Raw genomic sequence first — 12,106 nt, 5'->3', positions numbered from 1 at the left:
ATCCATCTGCCTCTGCCTCCTGAGTCCTGGGATTAAAGACATGCACCACCATCCCTGGCCTGACATTAAGAATTTTTAAAGATTTTATTTGTGTTTGTGCACATGAGTGCAGTACCCACAGAGGCCAGAAGATGGTGTCAGAGTTCCCAAACTGGAGTTACAGGCAGTTGTGAACTGACTGAATCTTTAAGAAGCATCAGCTAGTAACAAGTCTCTGGGGGAGACCTGAGTTTAGTGGTTTGAACTAATAAGAAATATAAATCCAGGAGACAGTACAACTTGACTTCTATAAGGGACACTGTTAAAATAATTGTTATTGTTTTTAATTTTCTTGGTTTTATAGGCCAATTATACTGTTCCCAGTTTAAAAAAAAAAAAAAAACAACAACAACAAAAAACTTTTCCTCTAAATTTCATAGACATCAGATCTCTCCCAAGCTGGAGCATAGAAGCCTCTCCTATAACTCACCTAATTGCCTGATGTGAGAAGCCAGGTAGGAGCCCCAGGATGCTTAGAGCTGTCCAATATTACTGGACCAGGCCCAATCCATCCAGTGCCCTCCCACCCCCACCAATTATAGTTCACAAATTGTGTGCCAAGCACCCCGAGTGCCACATCGAGTGCTCAGGGAGCCAAGTGATATCTGAAAATTTTGATGAAAATATGAATATTCAATATCATGTGGACACCATGTAAAATAATAGATCAAGGTACTTGGCATTGGAAAAACTATACTACACTACTAACTCTTCCTTTAAATGACATCATACTTTTTACAAAGACAAGCTTTAGGAAACTATTGGTTTTGTTTGTCTTGTTTTAAAAAGCAATTAGCATGTGAATATTGTATGGAACAGAAAATGGGTCTAATCTGAATCAAAGACATGGCAGTGCACGTCTATAACAGCCATACTAAAGAGGTGGAGGCAAGCTGAGTATGGTGGCTCACATCTTTACTCCCAGCACTCAGGAGGCAGAGGCAGTCAGATTTCTGTGAGTTTGAGGTCAGCCTCATCTATGTAGTGTGTTCCAGGGCTACCAGGGGTAGGTGGAAGGACTCAGTGTCAAAAACAAAACAAAACACACAACAAAAACAAAAAAAGACCCGAGGCAAGGAACTGGTGAGATGACTCAGTAGTTACGAGCGCTGGATGTTCTTTCAAAGGACCCACATGGTGGCTCACAGGATGTACATGGTGCACAGACATATATGGAGACAAAACACCCGACACATAAAATAAATCTTAAAAACCTGTCTCAAAAAACCATAAATAAATAAACACAGCAGCTCTTCTTTCAGTTGCACATGATTCGACCCCTCAAAGCTGTTAAGACATTAGTATTTTTCAGGGCCCTGGAACTACTAACAACTGAACAAACAAACTCCCATTGTCTACTAACTATAAAAATGTTAGACAGTTCCACAAACCGAAATCGTGGAAACTTCTAATCTAAACTATTTTCAGAGGTGAGCCTTCTGTTTGCTCCTAACACCTGGCTAACTAAATCTAACTCACCAAAATCAAAGTGTCTACTCTCTCTCTTTTTCTCTCTCTGGTTTTTCAAGACAGGGTTTCTCTGTGTAGCATTGGAGCCTGTATCTCAGGCTGGCCTCAAACTCAGAGATCTGCCTGCCTCTGCCTCCTGAGTGCTGGGATTAAAGGCTTTAACCACTGCCTGCATCTCTTAATCCAGCTGCTCCAAAAGGGAGCGAACAGAAAAGGGTAGTCATAATAGCCACCCATCTGTCTCCTCCCCTACCTTATTGACTATGCAAATTGGGCAACAGCATTAAAGTTTCAGGTGTTTATACCCTTGGCTCCAAGAGCACCCACCGCCACTAGAGATGCCACTAGTGATTTAGTAAGAGGAAGCTCACAGAGGTAAGTGACAATAGAAAAAAAATTAATTTCCTCCCTGTAGCAGCTTGCAACAGTAAACACAGGAGCTACAAATATCCTTCAGCAGTGCCAACTACCTCTGCAGAATGAGATGCCCAAGGCTGCTTACTAAGTTAAAAGAACAAGAGGTAAACCAGGTTTATGGTAGAATCAGCCTCACACAGTGGATTATAATGTCAAGTAAGTGTGCAGGAAATTTCTGAGAACCATATACTGAACTGCTGACTATGGATTAGGCTGATAGGATTTCCAGAAGAAGTCACAGGCAGGGTGGTTTTCTTTTTTTCTTGTTTTGAGGGTTTGCTATGTTGCCCAGACTAGCCTTGGACTAGTTCAACAAAGCATGCCACATTCCCCACCTTTTAGAGACAATTATAAAGGAGCTGTTTTCCTAATCCTCAGTTGCCATAGATGTGCATGACTCAAGCAGCCTGAGTGTTTTTAAAAGGTAGCTATATTTTAGCAATAATGACAACTGAAGCTAAGTGGGGCTTCAGGGTGACAAGATGATCCTGTGTGAGCACTAACTCATGTGTTTTTCTGAAAGCCTGAACAATCTGGGGTCTCCTACAAGATCTCATGCATACATGTACTATCTCCTCTAGGAGTGTCTGGTCCAGAACAAAAGTTAGGTAGAATCTGCTGAATAAATCAGCCAATGGATATCTCACTTATAAAGACAGAGTGGAGAGTATTCTTGAGTTCTCTCTCCTGGAGACTACAATGATCCACTTGATGCAATAGATCTGTGTTACCACATAGCAAGGACTTGGTCTGTTCTCAGCATATTACCTCCATTATCAACTGGCAACAAGCTGAGATAAGATAATTCCATTTTCAACATGTCTAATGTGTTCAGTTATCTATGCAAACTGGGGCACTGAGTAAATTATGTCTGCCTCTGCTCGAGAAAGAGAAAGCCTGAGGTCAGCAGATGCTAGGGACTAGCTGATAACAAGGATTGGGAGTCAGCCAGCTGTGAACAACCTAAGCTGGCACCTTGCCAGGCAAACAGGACACACCTCTAACTTTAGTCCCCACTTTGCATCTATATGAGCTCTTTGCTTTTATTTCTGGACCTATAGCCCTGAGACCAATACAAGATACCCCCAAAAACAGCTTTTGGGTGAATTAAAAGAGACCAGAGGTGTAATAAGATTCTAAAAGCGAAGTCAAACCCGAATCCCACATACAAATGCCTAGCCCATATGTTTGCTTCAACGCACCAGAATGTCCCTGTAAGGCTTTATGTCCGGAAACCCCAGCAAGGGGGCATCTTTCTGTATTTCCTCCACTGCTCTAAGTATTTGTGGAAGAGCAAGTGAAATCCAATGCCCAAGCGGTGGGGCACACATTGCCTGTTAGTTCAGGCTGGGAAAGTGCTCGTGGAAACGTAGTTTGAATGTGAAGTATCGCCCACAGGCTATCTGAATACTTAAGTTCCCAGCTGGTGGCATTGTTTTGGGATACAGAGGTAACTCTGAGGGTTGTAGGCTGATTAACTTCGATTCCTCCTCCCTGCCATGGTAGACCATACTCTTTCCAAAATAAATCCCTTCTTCAAGTTGTTCCAGGTACTTTACCACACAGTGATGGGGAAAGTAATTAATACAGGAATTGAAGGGTACTCACAGCCAAGAAGCCCAGCTTGCCTCCACATCGGGTCTTGAGCCCCATGGCAGCTGTCAGATGAATCTCAATAAGTGTGCTTGGTGGGATTTTCTCCTCTGCACACTCAGCAAGGTTCACAGCACACAGAGCCATGTGGATGTCTGAACAGGTAGATCCTGCAGGAAGCTTCCCTAGGACAGGAGAAACAGACACTAATGTTGACACAGTCTCCCAACTAAAAGTCTCTTCGCCCCTCTAGCACAATCATCAACAATGCTTGGCTTTATAGTCAACTGTCACCTACAGGCTCAGGTGTTTCAACATTTGGTCCCCACCTGGTGGCACTATTAAGGGAGGCTGTGGAACCTTTATGAGGTGGAGGCTATGGAGGGGGGGGGAGAGGCTTCCAGGGCTAAAGCACACCTCCAGATGCAGTCTGACTCAGCTTCCTACCTGTGGTTGAAAGCTCCTTTCTCCAAACTGTGAGCCAGAGTAAAGGACTCCTCTCATCTCTGCCACAGTGATAAGCACAGTAACAAATTAATACATGAGGTGCAGAGGAAAGGAGTAACCTTTATGATCAGGAAGGTCTGGATGGGATGCAGGCTCTGCAAGTTACTAGCTATGTGCTCATCTATCTCTGAAACTGACGGGGACTTACATGGCTCTGGTTCTGTGACAGTGAGGGTGTTAGGATTGCTGGTCACTAGACAAAACTCAGATGTGTGTGGTGCAACATTTTCCAAGGCAGTGTCAATAGCATGGCATCATTCTGTTGACAAAGGTCTGGGTTTCCAAATATTTGAAGGGAGAAAATGAAAACACAACACAAAAACCAAGTAGATTTTATTTTCTTCATCCTCCTCCCATATGAACGATGCTGCCAGTTAGTTACACACATTGGATTAGTAGGTAGAAGGCTTGCAGTATGAGATCAGTGGGCCAAGTGCCCCTGGCACAGACCCAAGGACCCATCATGCTGTCCTGAAGCTTTCATAGTTAGTTTCCTGCTTTGGTCCACAAACAGAAGCTGGGAGGTGACAAAGGACTAGCAATCTCCTCACGTCAGGGCCATGATGGCAGCAACCAGGTCCTCTTAGCTAAGGGTTCTTTTTATCTAGCTGCCTTTTTGTTACCAGCATGGGGAGCTCTTAGTCCCTGAGGTCATTCTGTGTGAGTGTAGGTATCTGTTTTCCCCACGAAGCTCTAAGGTTTTTTTTCCTTCAGAGAGAGGACAGAGCACAACATAAAAACCATACTGTTGGCACCCCTACTCCTAGAGAGCCCCATAGGCACTGGGTCAAGACTGTTCAGTGAATGTAGAGATTATTGGTGAAGTGTTCTAGCTGGAACTCTAGACCCTAGCAGCTTAGTCTCCTGATCAGAGCCCAGGATGTGGAGTCTTTTCTGAGGGCACTGTGAGGGACAGGAAAAAAACAAACCAGCAGGAGAGATTTGCAGATAGGGACTTCCTGTTAAAGTTGACCCCACCATCTCATCTCCTGGTCTCTCCTCCATCCTAGATGACTAGACCTGTTCCCCTTCAAACCCACAAGCAATGTTCCATACCTTAGGACCACATCCTACAGGTATCTGAGACTTCATCTACTGCTAGTGGATACATAAGCAGCAAACTTCCCTTCTCTAACCATCTCTGTCCTCACCTTGTCCCTCTTACCTGACACACCTCTTCATTTTCCCCTGACCTTTGACTGCTGTCCCTCTTAGGCAGTGTCTTTTTTGTTTGTTGTTTTTAGCGATCACCATGTGCCCCTGGCTGACCTGGGCTGACCTTATGTATACCAGACTGGCTTCTTAACTCCCAAAGACCCACCTGCCTCTGCCTCCCAAGTACTGGGATAAAGAAAGTGCCACCATGCCCAGCTCCACAGTGCCTGTTTTGACAACACTGCTCCATCTCTCCTTTGGTGAAATATTCTAGATTCTCTTGATTCTCACTCTCCTCTGAAGGCCCGGGTCCATTATCCGGGCTATAGAAGAGCACAACTTGGGACTAGTTTTCTCTTGTCATGGGAGTCACTAGGGCTTAATTCAGGACGTTACTTGGTGGCAAGTAACTTTACCAATTGAGCCACTTTGCTGGCCCCTCATTTTCTTTTTCTTTTTTCTTTTCTTTTTTCTTTTCTTTTTTTTTTAGAGATAGGGTCTCATGTAGCTCAGGATGGCCCAGGATGATCTTGAACTTCTGAGCCTCCTTGGACACTGTGAATGATATCCATCTTAGAAACAGTAAACTCAGGACTAGAGAGGGAGCTCAGTGATTAAGACCACTGGCTGTTCTTCCAGAGGACCTGGGTTCAATTCCCAGCACCCACATGGCAGCTCACACCCATCTGTACCTCCAGTTCCAGGGGCTCTAATGCCCTCTTCTGGCCTCCACAAGGCATTGCCCACATGTGGTGCACAACTACACACATAAAATCAATAAATTAGAAAAGGAAGGAAGTAAAAAAGAAAGAAGAAAAAAAGGTAAACTACAGCTGTAGATAATGCAGGCTGATGGCTGCACTAAAGCCATGTAAAAGTGGCTTCCGTCTGTCAAGGTGAAGATGTGTGGGGCACTGTGCAGCAAGCCAGGCAGCAGCTATGTTCTCACCTGTGATATGCAGCTGGTGAAGCCTGTGATAGGCCAGGGCTGCATCCCTTGCACTGCTCTTAGCTTCATCCTCAAAGCCAGCTGCAGTGGCTGGGGTGGCCCGCCAGCGCTGGAAGACTTTTTTGAGTATCCAGCGTACCAGGCGCAGTTTCTGTAGACTGTACCGGATCATATTCCAGGAGAGGCTACAGGCCAAGTCCAGGCGAGAGGTGGGCAGTGCCCGGCCCAAAACTGATAAGCACGTTTGTAGATTGGCAGCAGCAGCCGCAAAATCGCCCTATAAAGCAGCAAGTGTTAATAATATGGTCATTGGCCTTGCCATGGTCTTTTTGTTTTAAAACACTTCTATTTTACCCACCTTGTTATCAGAATAAAGCATGTTTGTTATCAGAATAAAACACAACTTCTATAAAAGAAAATCTAAAAAACTTTGGAAAACCACAAAAACATATAAAGAAGCCACCTGTAACCCCACAAAGACTCATCACAGATATTCTGAAGAACTCCCCGGCCTTTTTGCTAAATTATATTTTGTTTTATCTTTGAGCAAATGCTACTAGTTTCCAGCAACTTCTTGTTTTGTTTTCTTTTTAAATAATTTATTTTTATATTATGTGCAGTGGTGTTTTGCCTGCACATATGTCTCTCTGAGAGTGTTGGATCCTCTGGGACTGCAGTTATAGACAGTTGTGAGCTGCCATGTGGGTGTTGGGAATTGAACCTGAATCCTCTGGAAGAGCAGACAGTGTTCCTAACCAACTGAGCCATTTCTCCAGCTTCTTGTTTTCTTTTTTGAGACAGGGTTTCTCTGTGTAGCCCTGACTGTCCTGAAACTCATTCTGTAAACCAGGCTGGCCTCAAACTCACAGAAATCCACCTGCCTCCTGAGCGCTGGGACCAAAGGTGTGTGCCACCACTGCACAGCTGTCATGGCAGCTTTTATAAATAAGGTAGAAACTAGTTTTTAGACAAAGTACATGCTTAGGTTCTGGAATTTGTTGAGCCCCACCTCAGACAAGCTCAATCATAGCTCTGGAATTGTGGTGGCCTGTGATCCTGTGGCCTATAGAAGCCCAAGAACCACAGCTTTAAGGCCAACTCATAGCTAAATTGCTAAACTACCTCAGTTTGGGATCTCTGCCAAGATGAGGGTCTAATGGAGTCTTTGGCACTCTGCTGATACTGGTAACTGGGGAAAGTTATCAAATGCAATGAAAAGCTCTTTCCCTAGAAGGCTTGCTGTTTTCCAGGATGTCTTTTGTTTTGCTCCTTTGCCTCAACCAATGTAACTCTCCCTAAACATCCTCTCCTAGCAAGAATGCAGTTTTCCGCTCAGGCGCTGACTTGTTTCTGCCCCGTGTCCTGCCTCCTGGTCACTGCTCACATACAAAGAGTGTATCCAAGCAACAGCCTAAAAAGAGCCCTTGATACCTTCCAGCCTCTTCCTCCTTTGAGTTAACACCATTATTATTTACTTTGTATCTCAAAATATTTATTCACTTCTACCCTTTTAAAGTGTTAAATTCCAGGCTCTTATCTCTTATTCTGCCTATTCTGAGAACCTCCTAAATTATTTCTGTACCTTTCCTGTTTTCTTTCCCCAACCTATTCTCCACACGGCCAGCAGAATGGCATCATCAAACACCCTTAACCCTGCCTCTACGACACTCGGGTGAACAGTGCCCCCATCACATCTGTGTTTTAGGGCTGTGGGTGCAGATTACGGTGTGCTGAGATTCAGGTGTGTCAGCCTGCTGAAGTGAGAGCAGGCACAGGGTTTACTGTTGTTCAGGACCATTCTGAGTCACAAGACTCCCAAAGTGCATGTGTTTAACTCCTTCAGTGCCATAAGGTGCCACAGAGCCTTCCCCATAACCTCTCCTTCTAATGATTCTAAATAAAAACCTTCAGCTAAAGCCTGATTCGCCAGCAAACTGGAAATAAAAACCTAAGTCAGAGGGCTGAAGAGATTGCGCAGAGTTAGTTCAGAGCACTTGATGCTCTTTCAGAGGATCACAGATTGGTTCCCAGCACCCATGCCAGGAGGCTCAGAACCACCTTTAACTCCAGCTCCAGGCAGCAATCTGATGTCTTTTATTCCAGCTTCTGTGGGCATCTGCACTCATGTGCATATACCTTCACACAGACAAACAAACATAAATAAAAACAAATCTTAAAAAAAAAAAAAAAGACCTAATTCAGTTACAAGTCAAAACTCTGCAAATGCAGACCACTATACCCCCAGCCCTCACTGCCACATCTTTGACACTTCAGATACACATATCCTCTGTCTACTTGTCATAGTGGAAATGTGAACACCCCACCCACCCACCCAGCTTATGTATTCCAGCCCTTGGTCCTCAGCAGGTGGTAATGCTTCAGACGGTTGTGGAACCTTCAGGACTAAGGCCTAGCTGACAGAAGCGGGCTGTTAGTAGCAGATCTTGCAAGTGATCTCTACTTGTAGTTCCAGTATGAGCTCTCTGCTTCCTGATCTGCTGTGATGTCAAGACACCATGCCACAAGCTCCTGCTCCATGACCACCAGACCTTCCCAGGAGGGACTGAAACTATGAGCTCAAATAAACTTCCTTAAATTGCTTGTTAGGTACTTGGTTACAACAAGGAAAAAGTGACTAGTGTATCACTCATGACACTATCAGCTTGAAAGGTCCTACCATGCCTGCCTGGCTGCCTGCCTGTCTTTCTTATACCCCAAGACTCACAGACAAAGATCATCTAGTGACCACAGCATGATGTAGGCACAGATGCACTGCCCACCACTGCCCTGGACCTGTTACAGGTACAGGTCCCTCCCTGTCTTCCCCATCACTCCAGCAACTGCCACAGGACTTCATACACACTGGGGATTCAACAACACTCACTGAGTTCTTGTTTGAGCATAGAGGAAGGTAAACAAAGGTGGATGGCAGAACTCACTCTGGCAAGGTCTAGGTCCGCCTGCTTCCGGTGTCTCCAGAAGGTGACTGAGGAGCGTGAGTGTGGGCGGATCACTGGCTCCCCATGGACCAATAGCTTCACAAAGACGCTCAAGACAATCACACCATTTACCAGCCACAGGAGGAGAGTTGGCATCATCCAGTCAAACCAGCCCCCAGAACCTAAAGAGGGGCATCTCAGCTGAGACTACAGGGCCTTGAGGAACAGCAAGGCACCTGTCGGACTTCAGGAGTGTGAGATCAAAGAGCTGTCTGCATCATTTCAGAGGAAACAGTAGACAATTCTATAGCCTAAATAGGAATCTTTATATTATTTCAGAGGAGACGGTAGACAATTCTATAGCCTAAACAGGAATCTTTATATTCCCCTGGCACCATGGAGCTGGGTGCCACAAAAACCTCAGCTAAAGGACATTAGGATATAAATCTCATATCTGACATAATACCACATAGTCCCTCAAACAGACACTTCCCCCATCTCCCCATCCCCTCCCTACATGGTAACTGTAACAAAGCAGTTTCCAGATTTGCTTTGCTTGTCCCAACTAAACTCAAGTTTGTCTTATTATACATACCTTAGGCTAGGCCCTGTCAGAAGCAAGCAGGTGGGAGGCCCATACTGAGTTTGGACTAGGTAGACACACCATGCAGTTTTGCACAGGTCCTGTTGCCACAGCAGTCCACCCAACCCAGGCAATGTTAGGGGACCCACCTACCTGACTCCAGAGACAGCACACTGCGGCCAGAGCCTGAATATGGGTGTTGGTCAGTGTCGTGGGCCCCTCCCCATTGCAGCAAAGAAGTCAAGGGGTTAAAGGAGAGGCCCAAGAAGGTGAGGACACACAGCAAAATTCGAGATCGGTCCACCATGCCCAGTGCCACAGGAGGAGAGTCTGGTTCATCTTTGACCTTCAAAACAGTAACTCAAGGTTAGTGTGATTACTGTTTGTGTTTTTACAGAACTCTGTGGGGGTGGTTTGATGTGATATCCCCCAGAAGTTGAAGGCATTTGATATTTGGTACCCAGTTGGTGGCTGCTGAGGAGGAGTAGGAGGTAAAATCTTGCTGGAGAAATATGTCACTTGGAGTGGGCTTAAGATTTCAAAATGCTCATGCCATACCCAGTGTGCTCTCTCTGCCTCCTGCTTGTAGATCCAGATGTGAGTTCTCAGCTGTTCCTGTTACCATGCCTTTCTTTGTTCTGCCATCATGAACTCTAACCCTTTGAATTCATAAGTCCAATTAAAATACCTTCTTTTATTTTTTTAAGTTGCCTTGGTCATGGTGTTTTGTTATAGCAACAGAAAAGTAACTAAGACACTGTTTCTATACATACACCAAGAAACAGACTGGAGTTTAAATTCAAGACCATTAAGTCAGAGAAGAAAAAAACCAGGAGGGACTTAAGAAGTTTGTGCTTCTAAAACTATTGCTCAGACACTGGAATACTCTTTCTTGAATTCATAGTCCTGCCTCCTGAGTGCCAGGCCAACTTTCTTACAAAATGGACCTGAACAACAACAGAGAGCATGCTGGGGTAGAGATGTGGAGACCAAGGAACACTCCCATGACTACAGAGAAACCAAACTTTGTTTTCTGAGACAGTCTCTTGTTATTTTTGCCACTGTGCTGTGTACATGAGCAAGAATGGTTAAAAAACAAGTTAATCTGTAGATGGGGTTACAAATTTGACCCACTCTATCTGGCTTTGTAATGTGGGTTCTGGATCTTAGGTGCTCAAGGTTGCATGCCTAGCACTACACTGCTGAACCATCCTACTGGCTATTTCATTGTGTTTATACCACACCTCAATAAGGACAGAAACTATGCTCTGAAGCAAACTCTGGAGTGTGACTTTTTAAAAGGGAGGCTTGCTTCTGTTCATGGGTTCCAAGGTTTTAGTACCTCACACCAGGAACAGCACCTCAGTAGTGAGAAAAACTCAGACAAGGGGAGAGAATGCGGAAGTCACGTTTGCTATTGAAACTAGAATGCACTTTTTGTGTCTCTTATTTTGTAGACAGAACTGGAAGCAGAGGCCCTAGGGAACTGAAAAGGGATAAGGAAAGGGACCGGAGCCAAGATTTCCCCCAAGCCCTGATACACACATTCCAAACTGTATATCAACCACCACTATCAATCAAAATCATATTGACAAAAAAACGTTTCAAAAGAATGTTTGCTGTATGATGGGCAGCCTGGTCTACATAGAGAGCTCCAGGCAACTAACTAGAACTGCATAGTGAGACCATATCTTTAAAAAAAAAAAAAAAAAAAAATGCTTATACACTAGAATGAAACCATATGCTTTTGGAGTGAGAAATGCCAATGTCAAGATGCAGTATAGGATCCACTGACTCCAAAGGTTCCTAGAAAGTCATTAAGCTTAGGGCCTCATCTAACTAACTCCAATAAAACTTCAATTGCCATGGGCTTTTCTTGTTCAGGGACCATTTAAGAGCCCTGGGTTGGTGGAATGTTATCTGTTAGATTGCAAATTGGAGTTGTTTCCAGAAAGAGCAACCAGAGACAGCCTTGCTTGAAACTAGCAGAGCAGCCTCAGAAAAAGGTCTTGCCAGGCCCATTATTGGTAGAGGAATTAACAGAGCACATCAGCAACTCCCAGAGCCCACTGCCTGACAGCTGCTCTGTGTTGGTACTCATTCCTCGCTGAGGGGCCTTTCTATGAGGACGTGTTAAAGCTGAGGGTCTTTCGGTGTCCCCATCCAGAGGCAGCTTGTTCCTTCTTGGATTGTTTTTTTTTTTTTTTTTTTTTTTCTTTCCTTTTGAGATGGTCTTGGTGCCATCTCAAGATCTTCCTGCCTCAGCCACCCTCCCACTGGGTTTACAGACACGCACCACCACACTTAGCAACTTTCACCCCTTCAAATGCAGCTAACATCACAGAATTCCTGGTCCTCTCCACCCCACATTGTGTTAAACACTGGTTCAGTCACTCTCTGTGGCCACTACTGCCTTAGGGAAAACAAGAGATTCTGAGGGTGAGAAATGTCAAA

The 12,106-nt window shown here is 44.7% G+C and overlaps 1 protein-coding gene across 2 annotated transcripts in view; it reads right to left on the bottom strand.

The window, feature by feature from the left end:
- Positions 1 to 12,106, bottom strand: part of Srebf2 (sterol regulatory element binding transcription factor 2) — a 57,045-nt gene that overhangs the window by 15,583 nt on the left and 29,356 nt on the right. For both annotated transcript variants that reach the window (XM_051189469.1, XM_051189470.1), the window contains exons 8-11: positions 9,806 to 9,998; positions 9,070 to 9,251; positions 6,131 to 6,407; positions 3,535 to 3,704 (exon numbers count right to left, since the gene is read on the bottom strand). In XM_051189469.1, coding sequence (XP_051045426.1) covers positions 3,535 to 3,704; positions 6,131 to 6,407; positions 9,070 to 9,251; positions 9,806 to 9,998 — 822 coding nt within the window. The remainder of the gene's footprint in view (positions 1 to 3,534; positions 3,705 to 6,130; positions 6,408 to 9,069; positions 9,252 to 9,805; positions 9,999 to 12,106) is intronic.

The sequence above is a fragment of the Phodopus roborovskii genome, unplaced genomic scaffold (assembly GCF_943737965.1).
Source record: "Phodopus roborovskii unplaced genomic scaffold, PHOROB, whole genome shotgun sequence".
In the NCBI taxonomy this organism is placed as follows: domain Eukaryota; kingdom Metazoa; phylum Chordata; class Mammalia; order Rodentia; family Cricetidae; genus Phodopus; species Phodopus roborovskii.
This window is presented reverse-complemented; position numbering and strand designations above follow the sequence as displayed.